The sequence below is a fragment of the Suncus etruscus genome, chromosome 9 (genome assembly GCF_024139225.1).
Source record: "Suncus etruscus isolate mSunEtr1 chromosome 9, mSunEtr1.pri.cur, whole genome shotgun sequence".
NCBI classification, from domain to species: domain Eukaryota; kingdom Metazoa; phylum Chordata; class Mammalia; order Eulipotyphla; family Soricidae; genus Suncus; species Suncus etruscus.
Window position 1 is genome coordinate 114,536,783 of NC_064856.1, and position 16,568 is coordinate 114,553,350.

At 57.8% G+C, this 16,568-nt stretch overlaps 1 protein-coding gene across 1 annotated transcript in view; it reads right to left on the reverse strand.

Moving 5' to 3' along the window:
• Positions 1–16,568, reverse strand: part of KCNQ1 (potassium voltage-gated channel subfamily Q member 1) — a 166,157-nt gene that overhangs the window by 143,941 nt on the left and 5,648 nt on the right. The window contains exon 2 of the mRNA XM_049781207.1: positions 7,838–7,928. Within this exon, the coding sequence (XP_049637164.1) occupies positions 7,838–7,928 (91 nt within the window). The remainder of the gene's footprint in view (positions 1–7,837; positions 7,929–16,568) is intronic.

The window sequence follows — 16,568 nt, forward strand, 5'->3', positions numbered from 1 at the left end:
CCTGCAGACATGGCCACACATGTGTGCATGCCATGTGTATCACACTGACTACATACATAGAGAACCGTACGCATTCACTGAGACAGACGTGGACAGTAAATGAAGTGATGGGTAAGTGTGTGGGTGGGAGGGTGGGTAAGTGAATGGACGGATAGTAGAGAGATGGATGGATGGATGGATGGATGGATGGATGGATGGATGGATGGATGGATGGATGGATGGATGGATAGATGGATGGATAGGATGGATGGGCAGATGGATGGATGTTGAATAGTGGATGGATGAGTGAATGGATGGTGGATGGATGGGTAGGTGGGGCAATGGACAAATGAACTGATGAATGGATGAAAGGATGGATGGACAGATGGTGGGTGGATGGATGGATGCATGGAGTGATGGCCAGATGGATGGGTGGATGGGTTGATGGATAAATGGGTGGGTGGGTGGAAGGATGGATGGATGGACAGTGGATGGGTGGATGGTGAATGGATGAGTGGGTGGGTGGCTGGATGGACAGATGGATGGATGGAAGATGGATAGGTGAGTGTGTGGTTGGACAAGCCCCCTAAGCCCCTGGCTCCTGGGTTGATAGGTCCTGCTCTGGGTCAGAGCGAGCCAGAGTTGGGACATGCTGCCAAGCTATGAGACCTTGTGTGGCTGATCTGAGGAGACGGGGTAAAGACTAATAAGGATGCTCCCAGCATTGCCCTGTGCCAAGGGACAAAGAGCACTCAGTATGGGCGTGAGGCGTCCGGAGCTTCATACAGATGTGGAGATTGGGGGGACACAGAAGGAAAACACACAGGTACTAGCGTGGGGGTGCTGTAGGGACCTTGGGAGATGTGGGGTGTCTGTGGAAGCTTTGAGATTCCACCTTGGCCCAGCAAGAGTGTCAGGCTTGGTGCCTAACAGGTCTGGTCACTCACCAGCCATGGGTGGATGAACCTTTGCCCATCTCAACCCACTGAACCAACTGCTGCCTGCCAGACCCTCAGCAGCACAGAGGCCATTGCCCTCCGCTGTTGGAGCCCCATTTCCCCACCCATCAATCCCCCAAACTCTCCAACCCCACCATCCCTGACCCCACCGGCCACCATGACCTCCTGAGACTCCAACCCCAGGCCAGCCAGGACTGTGCCATGAACCAACCAGTGTGTGCATACATGTGCCTATGTGTATCTGTGTGTTCACGAGTGTATATCCGTCTACCCAGTTTTCCCCTCACACATCTGACCCTGCGCCCCAGCTCCCCCTAAGCCCTCGAGCCATGCTGGGAGTCGGGGTCCATGCAGATACTCAGGGCGCTCTCCCAAGACTCCTGGGCTGGTCATGGAAGAAACTACCTCCAGGCCCAGAGCAACAAACAGCACAGCAGGAGTGCATCTGCCTTGCACACAGCTGATCCAGATTCAATCCCCAGCGTCCCTGAGCACTGTCAGGAGTGATTCCTGAGTGCAGAACCCCTAGTCCAAGAAAAACAACACAAAAGGTGCCATAGCCTCAGTCCCTCTCTGGGCCATGGTACCCCTAGTTGAGCTGGAGAAAGTGGGGGGCGGAGGGGGAGCCTAGGAAGGGAAGGGCCAGGTACAGAGCAGCATAGCCTGGACCTCACTCTGCCCTGTGGGCTGGGCCAAAGAGCCTCACATGCCTCCCCGAAATCCAGGAAGCTCAGGGGGACCCTGGCCCCTCTCAGGGCCTCAGACCACAGCTGTCGGGCCCCGCCACCACACCCCACAGCCCTGATCCCACCGGCCACACACATTATCCAGCAACCCTGGGCCCCCTCAGCCCCACATGAGAACAGAGTCAGCTGCCCACACCCCAATGTCCTGCCAGCTGCTGTCCTCACTGGATGGGGGACCCCAGCTGCTGGGTTGGCATGAGGACAGCCCTAGGGACCCCCACAACTGACCCCACCCCACCGCCTCAGACTTTTGTCTGAGGAACCTGGTGGGGAAGTGAGGAAAGGAGGGGGAGGGACCTCCCAGTGAGGGACACCAGCAGTGGGGGATAGGCAGGCGCCATACAGATGTGCATTCACAAGTACACTCACACCCACCCATAGATGGACACTGGACACACAGATATACACTCTCATGGTCACTCATACCACACATGTTCAGACACCCACACATGGACACACAATCACAACAAGTTCCTACACCCCCAGACCAGCTCACTTGCAGTCACACACACGTACATGGCCCCACATGTCCAAACAATACATGTGTGTGGCCACACAGCCCTCCCGTGTGCTCATACTTCTATACACCACGTGTGGACCTGTGGACACCCAGCACACACGGCCGGTGAAGATCTGGGCGGGCCACGATGGAGGCGCATGGGCGAGGCGAGGCCCGACAGTGCTCAGGGACCAAAACCAACTGGTCCCTGGACTAGTTTCTCAGCAGCCACCTTGGGCAGGGTCTCGGGCCTACAGGCTGCCTGGGGCGGGGGGGCCAGAACCCCAAGGCAGGGGGGCTCAGGGCTCGGCAGCCGCCCCCCTCCAGGCCGCAGCCGCTCCCCCCGCCGGCCCCGCTCGGGATCCGGTTACACGTTTTCCGGCGGTTTCCAGCCCTTTGGCTTTTCCTTCGTGGACTTGATGGATTGGCGGGTTCTCGGGCTCTGGCCCAGCTGCCCCCCTCGGGCCCCTGTTTCCCCATCACCCCAACATTCCACATCACGGCTGCACACACGCAGGAATGTCGGGGTCTCCTCCCCACAGCTGCCTGTTTCGGGCGTGGCGGGCAGGCCGTGACCCCACAGGACACCCCATGAGGCAGCAGAGGCCAGAGCTGGGCAGGGGGGCCTCGAGCCAGGCCAGACTCTGGTCTCACTCGGGTGGGAGTGCCTCACACCCCTTGAGGACAGAGGCGCCAAGACCAGGTTCCCGGACGCCCCAGGATGCTCAGGGCCCCCCACCCTACCACAGCTGCAGCCCCTCGCTTGGCGGGCCGGGCCTGGGGGAGGGAGGGAAAGAGGGAGCGGGAAGAGCCGCCCGCCCTGTCCTGGGAATGGGACCACCGAACCCAAAGCAGCTGGGCCCCAGGTCTGCTGGGAGAGGGGAGGGGGCCCAGCTGGCGGGAGGGGCCGAGCCAGAGCGGTGACCTCATCCCCGGCCAGGCCCGGGTGCGTGTGTGTGTCCGTGTGTCTGTGTGTCCATGCGTCCATGTCCCTGTGTGTTCCTGCCGATACATGTGTGTCTGTATCTCTGTGGATATTCCTGTCTCTGTGTTCCTAGTGTCCCTGTCTGTGTGTGTCTCTGTGTACCTGTGTGTCTGTGTGTGAATATCTGTGTTCCCCTGTGTGTCTCTTGTGTGTGTCTGTGTTCCTGTGTGTGTCTGTGTGTATCTATATGTCTCTGTGTTATCTGTTTCCATGTGTGTTAGCGTGTCCGTATGTATCTGTGTTCCCATGTGTGTCCTGTGCATTTTCGTGTCTCTGTCACCATGCATGCCTGTGCGTATCTGTGTTTCCATGTGTCTGCCTGTCTGTACCTATGTGCGCCCATGTGTGTCCTGTGTATCTGTGTATTCCCTCGAGAGAGAGTGTTGTGTGTGTGTGTGTGTGTGTGTGTGTGCCCGTGCTGGAGCCTATGGGGCTGGGGGCTGTGATTCAAGAGAGAAACCAGGTCCTCGCCTGTCCAAACAGGCCTGTGTGTGAAAGGGACGGAGAGCTGCCCCAGAGCCACATCCGGGAGGGGACCGACCGGGGCCAGACAGACACACAGACTCACGTGGACACACGCAGGCACACAGAAACACACAGACACACAGAAGCACATGGACTCACGCAGACACACGCAGACTCACACAGTCACACACAGACACAAAGACACGCAGAGAACTCACACAGGCCCACGGGGATGCCGGCACATGGAAACACACACATGAGCTCACACACACTTGCGCACACACGAACACGCATGCACCAGCACATGCGAACGTGCACACGCACACGCCAGACTCCCTCCGGGTGGGGCCAGGCCAACCCCCCAGCCCCATCAGGGCGGCCCGGGCCCCCCGCAGCAGCCGTCCACCGCCCGGGCCGGGGGCGCCGCCAGCCGCCACGTCGCCTCCCGCCCGCCCGCCGCCGAGAGGGGGCTGGAGCCTCGCTCGCACCGGCCTACGTGGCCGACCCGCCGGCCGGGCTCCCGCTCCTGGGCGCCGGCCAGCAACCGCCCATCCTGCGGGCGGCGGCGACACCTGGTGTCCGGCCAGCAACTGCACAGCCCAAGGGCTTGGCGGTGGAGGCCTCCCCGGGCCGGCCCCTGGGAGACCCTCGCAAGCCCCCAGAGATATTCAGACACCCCACAGGCCTCCTGGGATTCGCAGAGACTCCGCAGGGGCCCTCCAGGACACTCACAGACCCTCGTGGACCCTTAGGGGCCCCACAGATCCAGAGACCCCCGAGACTCACAGACGCCCAGGGACCCTACAGACATATAGAGACCCCAGAGGTGCTCAGAGATCCCCCCCAGAGAACACACAGACCCCCCAAGATGCTCAGAGACCCCCACAAACCTACTGAGACCCCCAGAGACCCCCGAGATGCTCAGAGACCCCCCACAGACCCAGAGAGACCTCCAGAGACCCCCCAGAGAAGCTCAGAGACCCCACAGACCTACTGAGACTCACAGAGACTCCTCAGAGACCCCCAGAGGCCCCAAGACCCTCACAGACCCTCGTAGACCTTTAAGGGCCCAACAGATCCAGAGACCCCCAAGACTCACAGACACCCAGGGTCCCTACAGACATATAGAGACCCCATAGGTGCTCAGAGATTCCCCCAGAGACCCCACAGACCCACTGAGACTCACAGAGACCCCAGAGACCCGGGGAGACCCCCAGAGATGCTCAGAGACCCCACAGACCTACTGAGACTCACAGAGACTCCGCAGAGACCCCCAGAGGCCCCAAGACCCTCACAGACCCTCATAGACTTTTAGGGGCCCAACAGATCCAGAGACCCCCAAGACTCACAGACACTCAGGGACTCTACAGACATATAGAGACTCACAGAGATGCTCAGAGACCCCCCAGAGAACACACAGACCCCAAGAGATGCTCAGAAACCCCCATAGACTTATTGAGACTCACAGAGACCCCCGTAGACCCAGAGAGACCCCATAGACCCTCATAGATCCCCAGGGACCCCACAGACATAGAGAGACCCCAGAGACTTCTGATACCCTTAGTGACCCCCTAGAAAACCCACAAATCTACAGAGACCCCCACAGGTCCAGAGGGACCCCCAGAGAGACCCCCACAGACCTACGAAGATTCACAGAGGCCCCAAAGACCCCTAGGGACCCCACAGACATAGAAAGATCCCAGAGACACCCTGAGATCCCCAGAGACCCTAAGAGACCCCAATACCCAGAGAGAGCCACAGAGACCCCATAGACACATAGAGAGACCAGAGACCCTGTATTTTGTGGACAGCAGCGACACCTGGTGTCAGGTTTATTAACTGCATGACTCGCAGGCTCAATCCAGTCCAGCCCCTCCCAAGACCCCAAACAGACCTTCACAGACCCACAGACACCCCACAAATGTCCCACAGACTTCACAGACCCCATAGGCTCCACAGACCCTCACACAGAACCAAAATACCCCTAAAATCCCCCACAGAGCCCCACAAATCTGCACAGGCCCTCAATGACCCCCAGATTTTCCACAGATACTGACAGACCCCCACAGACCATCACACAGACCCCACAGACATTAATAAAGATTCCACAGATCCTCTTATACTCTTACATACCCAAACAAATTCCACATACCGGCACTTGGATTGCCGGTTCCAGTTTCTGGCCCGTCCATTTCCACCAGTGACCAACCCTGAGGTCATGCCTGTGGAGGCCCCTCACGGCACCCCCTGTCCTGGGCCACATCCATCCACAGTACATCACACTAAGCGCCTCCAAGGTCCACCAGAGTCAGGCATCTGGAAGCTTCCTCCCCTTTGCAGGAGGGAGAACTGAGGCCCAGACTCAGTGGCAGCAAGGGCACACAGGCTCCAAGCACAAACCAAAACCCTGCAAATACCCAGATGGCCCTGTCCAGCCTAAGAAGATTTGGAGGTCAGAACAGGTGACCAGAAAAGGCCTCGTTCAGATCCGGAGTGAGCCTGAGAACTCTGCATGGAGCATTCCCAAGGAAAGAGTTCTAAAAGCCAAGCAAAGGGCTTACACAGCCCAGGGGGCAGAAGGGGACAGCAGGGGACAAGGGGCAGGGCCTGTAAGGGAGGATCCCTGGGAACAGGTTTCAGGGGGTCACAGTAGAGAATTTTTGGCCCAGGATAGGATTAGGGGATCCAGTAGGGCAGGGCGGCTGTTTGCTGGTGTCCAGCTCAGTCCCCAAAGAAGGGGCGTGGGGCCCCAGCCCTCCCAGACCATACTGGAACCATAATCAGTCTGAAGGAGAGAACACAGTTGGGGAACAGCCACCAGGGGGCAAGAGAGATTGAGAGATGCTTGGGACCTGGGATGGAGGAGGGAAGCCGGGAGAGGGAAGGAAGTGATGGAGGTGTTGGAGGTGATGAGAGAAGAGAGAAGGAGTGTGGATGGAGGGTGAGGGAAGGCGGGAGCAGGTGCAGTTCAGTGCAGGAAAATTAAATGTGGGGTTTAGAGGCAGGGAGGGTAGAGTGGGAACTTCCCTCCTGCCAGGGTCCCCCCAGCCCTGCTGCTTCTGGTTGTCCCCAACAAGGGTCAGGGACAGTGTCTGAGTGACAGAGTCTAAGATGGCACAGGCGACCCACAGGGCAGGCATAGGGGACATACCAGACAGCTCACATCTGCACCCCACATCTGGACTTCCATATATAACTGACCCCCACATACTTGTACCAACACATCTGCACCCACAAGCCTGTTCACGTAACTACACAGCAACCTACAAAAACACCCACACGCAGGCTGGATTTGGAGCACTAAAAGCAGAGCAGGACACTGCAGAGGGGCTAACAGCAGAACTAAGCCCCCAATTTCTCTTCCATGAGGCATGTCTGGACCCGATGCAGAGATATAGGAGCAGTGGGATGCCATGTAGTCCCTGCTTTCCCAGCCACCAGGCCCCAATGAAGAGAAATATCAGGATGCAGATGAGCACTGTAGGGGGAACAAATCTGGGGGGACCCGGGAGGAGTCAGTGTCTCTGAGCTCAGGAGCGAGGCCTTGGCAGAGGGAGACATTGAGGGCCACTAAGGGGTCCAAGATCTGACACCCCAACAGGATATACTGCCCTGGTGGCCAGCCAGGATGAGGAGACAGACAGGTGGATAGATGAGTGGACAGACAAATGGACACACACACACACCCAATCACAGAGGCACAAATTCTTGGAGCTGGGGTCCCTGGCTAGGGCCAGCTCTGGACACCCCAGTGGCAGACAGTGGATCTAGCAGCCTGGACAGAAATGTGAGGTGCTCAGGGAAAGCCAGAGACAGCACAGCAGGGAGGGCATTTGCCAACCTGGGTTCGATCCTTGGCATCCCATAGGGTCCCCTAAGCACTGCCAGGAGTGATTCCTGAGCACAGAGACAGGAGGAACCCCTGAGTACCTCTGGGTATGGCCCCAAAACAAACAACAAAAAAGAGGTACCCATAAATGAAGGGGAAAACCCACAAGAACCATCATCACTGCATATTTCCTGACGGACAGAAAGACTCTGGAGGCACAGCGTCAATGGCACATGGCTCAGGAGCGACCGACAGCAGTGAGTGGCAGGGAAGAGCCACAGGCTGAGGCCCCCCGAGACCTAACACCTGGAGCACAGGTACCCCCAACACAGGGGGAGCCCTGCATGGCCTTCCGCGCCCCCAGCAATTACGTACCATCCAGAAGAGCGTGCCAGTAGCCAATGCCACATACTGCTCGATGGTGGACAACACACTGAAGATGAGGCAGACCAGGACAATGAGGAAGCTGTGAGGCAGGACAGAAATCAGGTCAGCAGGGCTACCAGGGACCCCATTATACCCCACCCCACTAAGAGGCTGCAGACAACTTATGGGTCGTGCTGGGAATAGAACCCCCATGCAGTATAGCTGGGACATCTCGGGGGGCTGGTATGTTCAGACACAGGCCCTTCTCTGTTACCCAAGGGTTCCGGGGTGCAGGCAGGGCCCGGCTACCAGAGGGCTACCTGCCTTGATTTCCCCAGCAACAGACACAGTAGGGGTTCTGGTCTTGGAGCTGTGAGATCAAGGGTCTGGTCTCCGCTCCCTGCCAGCCTTGTGCCCGTTCTAGGCAGCTTCCTTCAATGCCTTTCTGTATTGCCCAATTCACCTGCCCGGCATCCCTCCTCCAAGCTGCTGCAGCCTGTCATCTGACATGTGGTCTTTACAGGGAAACTGAGGCTCACAAGGCTCCAGGAGGGTAACAGGGCCACTGGGTGGGATCTACGGGGGGCTAGACAGGGCCCAGTACAGGGCCAGCCTTTGGGCATCTTGGGGCCACAACGGTGGGGCTGGCTTGCCGCAGGGACAGTGGGCGGGTAGCACTAATCCAGGGGTCCCCAGCCACATCTATAACTCCCACAACTGGAGCTGTTAAGGGATGCCTTAGCCCTGCCCCTTTCCCCTTTTCATCATCTCATTGCTTATTTCTTTTTTTTTTTTGGTTTTTGGGCCACACCCATTTGACGCTCAGGGGTTACTCCTGGCTATGTGCTCAGAAATCGCCCCTGGCTTGGGGGGACCATATGGGACGCCGGGGGATCGAACCACTGTCCGTCCTATGCTAGCGCTTGCAAAGCAGACACCTTACCTCTAGCGCCACCTTCCCGGCCCCTCATTGCTTATTTCTATGCAAATTAAGGCGAGCCTGACCACTAAGGTTGGTTGTACGGTATGTAAATGAGCATTGTGGGATTGACCGATGGGATCACGCATGTAAATGAGATGCCAATAGTAGGTCAAGGATCTGGTCCTCCCTCTCCAGCCCAGACTCCCTGGCCCTGGCCCCCCATGCTGAGTCTCCCCAGGAAGGAACATTCCAGTTCTCCAGCCTCCCCATGTCATGGGCTCTCGGTCAGCCTTAGGGGGGCTCAAGGTCACTTTCATTGAGACTCATCAGAGCTGGAGCGTCCAGGGTCAGGGGAGCCCCAAAGAATTGCCCCCAGCTCAGCCCTGACTATACGAGCCCCCAGGTATGGTCCAGGGCCACTGGATTCCCCCAAATCCCACCAAACACACACACACACACACACACACACACACACACACACAGTTCAGGAAACCCTGGCTGGAACACAGGCAGGCAGGGGGAGCGGTCACACCCCGAAAAGACACCCCCTAAGTCTGGGCCCTGTCCATATCCCCTCTCTGGGGCTTGTCCCCTCTCTATTCCCCTCTCTGGGGTCTGTCTCCCCCTCCCCCTGGTTGCCCCAACCTGTCATTGTGGTGAATGTCCTCTGTCCCCTGTCCCCGGCACCTCCTGCCCAGGGGTGTCACGGGGGTGCCTTGGGGCATTTGCCGCCCTGCTCTGTGCCTGGTCGAGGGGGCCGTGACTGCAACGGGGACAGTGCCCTGTTTGTTCTCTGCCGCATGACCGGGGAATGTTATCGGACATCGCTGCACCAGGTGCCCAGCGGGGAAGGAATGCAGGAGTGGTGCCAGGCAAGTGCCAAGGCCTGTGCTAAGGGGGCAGCTAGGCTGAACTCCCCCCCCCAATCCCTGGGATGGTACGAGAATGGTGCCCCAGCTGCCATCCACCCTATATAGTCCTTTGGGGGCTCATGCCCAGAAGAGGCATGGTCCGCCCTGGGCAAAGGTGAACTCAGCTTGGGAGTGAGCTGTGGGGTCATGGGGTGCTCTGGGCTTATGGCACCAAGAGCCTGTGGGTGTCCGTGTCAGCCCCAAGAGCTGAGCCAGGAACATGAAGAAAGGGGACCCGGAGAGATAGCACAGCGGCGTTTGCCTTGCAAGCAGCCGATCCAGGACCAAAGGTGGATGGTTCGAATCCCAGTGTCCCATATGGTCCCTCGTGCCTGCCAGGAGCAGACAGCCAGGAGTAACCCCTGAGCACCGCCGGGTGTGGCTCAAAAACAAAAAAAAAAAAAAAAAAAAAAAAGAAAGGGGACATTGGCAAGTGCCCCTCCAGCCCTCTGTTTAGGGGACCCAGAAGGAGTTGGTGAAAGTGCTTCCTGCTAGTGCAGGGCCAGACCAAGGTGGCAGTGGGCACTGTCCGGGCTTCAATGCCCACGAGGCTACACCCTCTGCCCCATCTCAGGGCCTCGTAGGTCTACAGTCGTTCAGAGAGTACCAAACTCTTGAAAGGACAGGATGGTTCTCACCTGAGTGGGGATGGACATAGCCAGAGGCCAGTGAACTGGTTCAAAACATGTCACCTAGAAGGGGGCACACCTGCCCATCCCAGTCCAAACTTCCCCCAGTCTTTTTTTTTTTTTTTTTTGGTTTTTGGTTTTTGGGTCACTCCCGGTGGCACTCAGGGATTATTCCTGGCTCTGTGCTCAGAAACCACTACTGGCAGGTTCGGGGAACCATATGGGATGCCAAGATTCAACCCGGGGTCCATCCTGTGTTGGCCGCGTGCAAGGCAAACGCCTTACCATTGTGCTATCACTCCAGCCCCATTATCCCCCAAGTCTTGAGGTCAGAGGACAGCACAGTGGACAGAGCTTTTTCCTTGGATGCAGCTGACCTAGGTTCGATCCAAAAATCCCATAGGGTCCCCTGAACCCACCAGTCATGATTCCTGAGTGCAAAGGGTGTGGCCCAAAAATAAATAAATAAAAACCAGTATCCCCACTGCCCTCTGCAACCCAGAACCTCACCCACAAGACCAGCCTGGGTCAGGACAGAGTCTGAGGTGGCCCAGGGGACAGGTTCTGAACCCTGAGGTGGGGATGTCACACAGCAACCAGAGCACTTGTTCCACACACCCCAGGACAGCGGTGCCCAGCACGGAGGACCAGGCCTGCCCACTGCTGTCCATGCTGCCTGCTAGCCCCGCCCACAGCTGCCCGCTGGTCACGCCCACTGCTGTCCACTGGTCCCACTCATTGGTGCATATTAGCCCCACCCACTGCCCCGATGGCCCCGCCCACCGCTGCCTGTTGGTCCCACCCACTGCTGCACTCTAGTCTCGCCTATTGGCCTACGGGCCCCACCCACTGCTCCCCAACACTGACAGTGACTCAAGGGTCAGGTGGCTCCAGTCTTGGGGAACAGTCTCAGGCAGGTGCAAAGGTTGGTCCAACATCTGCACAGGATCCTTTCCTAGTCCAGATGCCCGGGAAGATGGGACCAGCACCCCCCACTCACCCTGGTGGCCAGACACAGCCCCCAGGTGCCTCGAAGCCCCAGGCCAGAGCAGTGGGGTGAGTGGGTGTGACTGCTGCTGCCTGTCTCCGGGTCCTGGCCTCCAGGATACACCAGAAGAGTGTTGGGGTGCACAGGGGAGCCCCCAGCACACAGCCCACACAGCTGAAGGTTATCCTGCGCCCAATACGGTCTATGTCCACGTCCACCTCCCCGCTCAGCCCACAGTGACCCCCATATCGCAGCGACCAGAGGGGAACAGGGAGCCTCGTGCTCAGCACCCCCAAACCTGCCCTTCCAGGAATCCGGGGTTCCCGCCAGGACACACAGAGGCCGCCTGACACCCTCCCACTCCCTGTGGAGCTGGACAGAGATAAGAGGCCTTGGGGTATATTTAGAAGGTGCCGGGAATGAGGTGCAGGGATCGGACAGGCTTGTCTCCCGCACCCCACAAGCCCTGCAGGGACCGGACCGGCCTGTTTCGGACACACACACACACACACACACAGCCCCTGACCCTCCAGCCAGCCCACAAAGGGGTCCCTGAAACTTCCTTCTCTGACCTTCTGAGTCCCGCAGACATGCAGAAACCCCTGTAGGTGTGCCCCCCCAGGTCACCCCGTCCTTCTCACTCTGCCCCGTGTACTTTGGTGTCAGCCAAGGAACTCGAGGGCGTGCCAGGCCTACTGCGGACTGGGTCAGTCCACTGTCTACACCACTTGCTCCTTCTTTCCACACCAGCAGGGCACACAGGTCAGTGGCTAACTGACTCCCCAGGAGGCTGAATGGGTGGGGATCTGTGGGGGCATCTACACCCATACTCCTTGCCCAGCCCAGGTGAGGGAACAGTCGGTGAGCAGCCCCCCGGAAAATGAGCAGAGAATCTACCCGCGTCACTGCGCTGTGCCAGCACGAAGTTGAGCCTCGGACCACGAACAAAAAGCCTGAGGCAGGTAGAGATGAGGAAACAATGGCCCCAAGTTTCTGGGTGCCACAAAGGCTGATTCCCAGGGAGGGACAGAGGGACGGATGGGTCACAGGGACAGGGACCGCTCCCGGAAGTGGTTTCTTAAAAGCCTGAGTTTATACATCAGGGGAACAAATCAAAGGACCAATCAGAGGCCAGAGGGATTAGACACGTGGCCTGGCAATGCTCATACACACATCACATGTTCGTTCATACATGCACCTGGAGATGATCATACATGCATACAATACGGATTCATACAAATACACAGCACATGTTCATTTGCATCTGATATGATTTTCATGCACATGCATAAACATGTCCATACACATGCCTGGTGATGTTCATACATGAAGCCATTGCATGTTCATACACGCACTCAGAAATGCTCAAACGTGCCCCCAACATTGCCCACATGCTTATGCATGTGCATAATGTGTGCGAGTACAGGTACCCAACATGCCCATGCATGTTCATACATGCTCATACATGGGCATGGTGTGTGCTCCCATTCACCCAACACATGATTACACAGGCACAATCTCGCATGTGTTCATATGCACATTTATACACACAGGCCCGTAGAGGCATCTTGCACCAGGCTCAGACAGGAGATTACTGGCTCCCAGGGCCTTGCCCCCAGCTTCTTTCCTCCCTCCCCCTTCCTTCCTCCTTTCCTTCTTTCCCTACTTCCTTTCCTCCCTCTTTCCTTTGTTCCTCCCTCCCTCCCTTCCTTCTTTCCTTCGTTCCTTCCTTCCCTCCTTCCTTCACCTTTCCTGGCTCTGACCTTGGCAGGGCCATGGACCTTCCAGAATCTTATCCAGTTTCTTTTTGATTAGATTCAGCGTCGTGGCCAGTGCGGGGAGGCCCCTGATGTACGTAAGTCCACCACCCTGTTCCTGGTGCTCCCACGTTGCAGGACTCCTGCTGGACCCTCCGGGGAAGTTTCCATGCCCCCATATGCGATCAGATCCCAGGCAAAGCTGAGCCCCGGGGACTTCCACTGCACCCACATAAGCTAACTATTCCCACATAACCTCACTGCATCCACATTATCTCTGCACCTGGAATCGTGTCGCACCCCCCCATCTCAGTGGTCAGGGACACATGTCAGTCATTTCCTGAGCTGATATCCGGGTCCCCCAGAAGCAGGGGTCACTTAGAGGGTCCAGCGCAGCAGAGCTAGCCCCGGCGCCCATACCGAGCACCACCTCTTACTGGACTTGGAGATGCGATGCTGGGGACAACCACCGTTCAGCATGGCCTGGGGGGTCCCACACAGCCAGAGTCACTCCTGCCTGTGCCAGTATGTATACCCGGGCCGCAGGGCGGTTCTGGAGAGCCCCAGGCCTTGAATGGGTGGGGTGAGCGGGCTGGTGGCAGGGCCATGGGACAGCTGGGGACAGAAGACTGGGCCTGCCAGGAGCCCTGGTGGGCATGTAGGGGCGGGGCCTGCAGCTCTGGGGCGTGGCTGTGGGCGTAACCAGACAGTCCTGGGCATGGCAGGGGTGGTGCCTGCACTCCGGGAATGGTTTGTGAGTGGGGCCTGCAGTCTTGGGGCAGGGCCAGGCAGTCTGAGGGCGTGGCCTGGCAGTGTTGAGGGCGTGGCATGCAATGTTGGGGGAGTGGTCAGGAAGTTTGGGGAGGGGCATGTGGTGTTGGGGCATGGTATGCAATGTTGGGGCAGGTAGTTTGGGCAGGGCTGGGCAGTTTGGGGGCGTGGTGTGTAGTGTTGTGGGAGGGGCCTGGCGGTCTGGACGGGGTGGGGCCAATTACTGACCAGGCAGGTGCCACCAGGTACAGGTACCGCCAGGATCCAGCACCAACCCTGGTGGCCACGCTCTGCTGCCAAACCCGTCCCCGCCCCGGGGTCCTGCTCTGCCAGTCTCAGCCTGTGGGAGCTCCAGCCAGGAGCGCCCCAGGGCTTCTCAAGGAGGGTCAGTGGAGACAGAGCTCAGCCCTGGCCCCCAGGGACCGTCCACTGCCCATGGGCCTGACACCAACACAGGCGCAGCAGGTGTGCAGGGGCCCGGCAAAGCTCTCAGCCCATAGCACTGGGCTTGGGGGCGCTGGGCACCCCAAGACCACCGTCAAGGCCTCACCCTGTAGCACCAGGGTGCCCCTTGGCCTCCAAATCCTCAGCAGGGCTTCCACGAAAGGGTCACCAACCTGTGTCACCCCATCACTGTCTGAGGGGGCCGGTATGAGGGCCATGAGCTCCCCCAGGTCAGTGGGTTCCAGGGGGCCTGTGTCCCTAAATGTACCTGTGTCCATGACCAGGAAGCCTTTGTAAGGAGCACAGCCCTGGAAGCCATGTGGTGGTGACCCAGAGATTGAGGGGGTCTCAGAGGTTGATCTCCTGTCACAGATGCCCCAGGACCTCACTAGGCACTGAGTCCTTCCATAGTGCCCACATACCCCTCAGGAATACCACCACCACTCACACCCCCAAGCTCAGGACAGGGCAGAGACCATGCCCAGATTCCTCAGGTGAGCACCAAAGATGGCCCCACACATACACACACACACACACACTCACACACACACACACACACACACACACACTCTCACACACACACACACACACACAACTTGTTTGCTTTCAAAGTCATTGTTTGGGTTTGGCTTTGAGGCCATGCCCAGAGGTGCTCAGGGCCCAGGGGGTCACATGGGGTGCCAGGAATGGAACTCAGGTGGGCTAAGTGCCAGGCAAGTCTTAACCGCTGTTCTTGCTTCCCAGACCCACAGAATACAACCCTGTTGTGTTTTGAAACCACTAGGTTTTTTTTGTTGTTTTGGTTTGGTTTGGTCTGGTCTGGCTGTAGGGCCACATCCGGCGGCTCTCAGGGCTCACCCCTGGCTCTGTGCTCAGGCATCACTCCTGGGGATCAGAGAGCTAGCACAGCAGTAGGGCGTTTACCTTGCAAGCAGCCGATCCAGGACAGATGGTGGTTCAATTCCCAGCATCCCATAGGGTCTCCCGAGCCTGCCAGGAGCAATTTCTGAGCACAGCGCCAGGATTAACACCTGAGCACTGCTGGGTGTGACCCAAAAACCAAAAAAGAAAAGAAAAAAGAATCACTCCTGGCAGTGGTCAGGGGACCCTACGGGATGCCGGAAATCGAACCTGAGTTGGCCGCAGGCAAGGCAAATGCCCTCCCCATGGTGCTGATGCTCTGGCTTTATTTTTTCTTTTTTTTTTTTCTTTTTCTTTTTGTTTGTTTTTGTTTTTGTTTTTTTCAGCCACACCCATTTGATGCTTAGGGGTTACTCCTGGCAAAGCACTCAGAAATTGCCCCTGGCTTGGGGGGGACCATATGGGACGCCGGGGGATCGAACCTCGGTCCGTTCCTTGGCTAGCGCTTGCAAGGCAGACACCTTACCTCTAGCGCCACCTCACCGGCCCCAATATTTTTTCTTTTAATGAAAATTAAAAGTTCCATGACCTAGAAAGTCACTCCAGCTGCATTTCAGACCCCAAGATCAGCCCAGATCACCTGCAGAGTCCACACTGCCATCACTACCACCCCTGCTTGTCCTGCGGCCTTTCTGCCCCCAGCCAGGCCTGGTGACAGGAAGGTGTGTAAATCAGGTCGCCATCGGTGGGCCTCCTGCAGACAGGGTGACTGGTTTATTCACAGGTGTCTGCATACATGTACCATGCATGTACCACATCACCGAGATACCCATGGCCCCTGACCCCACCTGGCACCTCCCACCACGTCTTCTTTTTTTTTTTTTTATGGTTTTTGGGCCACACCCGGTAACGCTCAGGGGTTACTCCTGGCTATGTGCTCAGAAGTTGCTCCTGGCTTGGGGGACCATATGGGACAACGGGGGATCTAACCGCAGTCCGTCCAAGGCTAGCGCAGGCAAGGCAGGCACCTTACCTTTAGCGCCACCGCCCGGCCCCCCACCACGTCTTCTAACTCTCCTCCATCTCCCTCCTTTCCGTGCTCCCTGTGTCTAGATGCAGAATAACCTCATGTGCCTGTCCTGCTGATTATTCTGGAGACTGCACAGAGGAAGCTGGAGTGACAACACAGTGGTAGGGCATTTGCATTGCACACAACTGATCTGGGACTGACCGGGTTGATCTCCAACATCCCAGGTGGTCTCATGGAGCCTGCCAGGAGTGATTTCTGAGCACAGAGACAGGACAAAATAAGAAAAAAAATAGAAACTACACAGAGGACACTATCGCATGTCCATCCCAGACTCAACCCAGAGAACTGCCTGAGTCCACCATCCATCTACACCACACTCGTATCCACTGAGCTGGTTGATTCCAGGTACTTGCTACTGTGTCGCCAT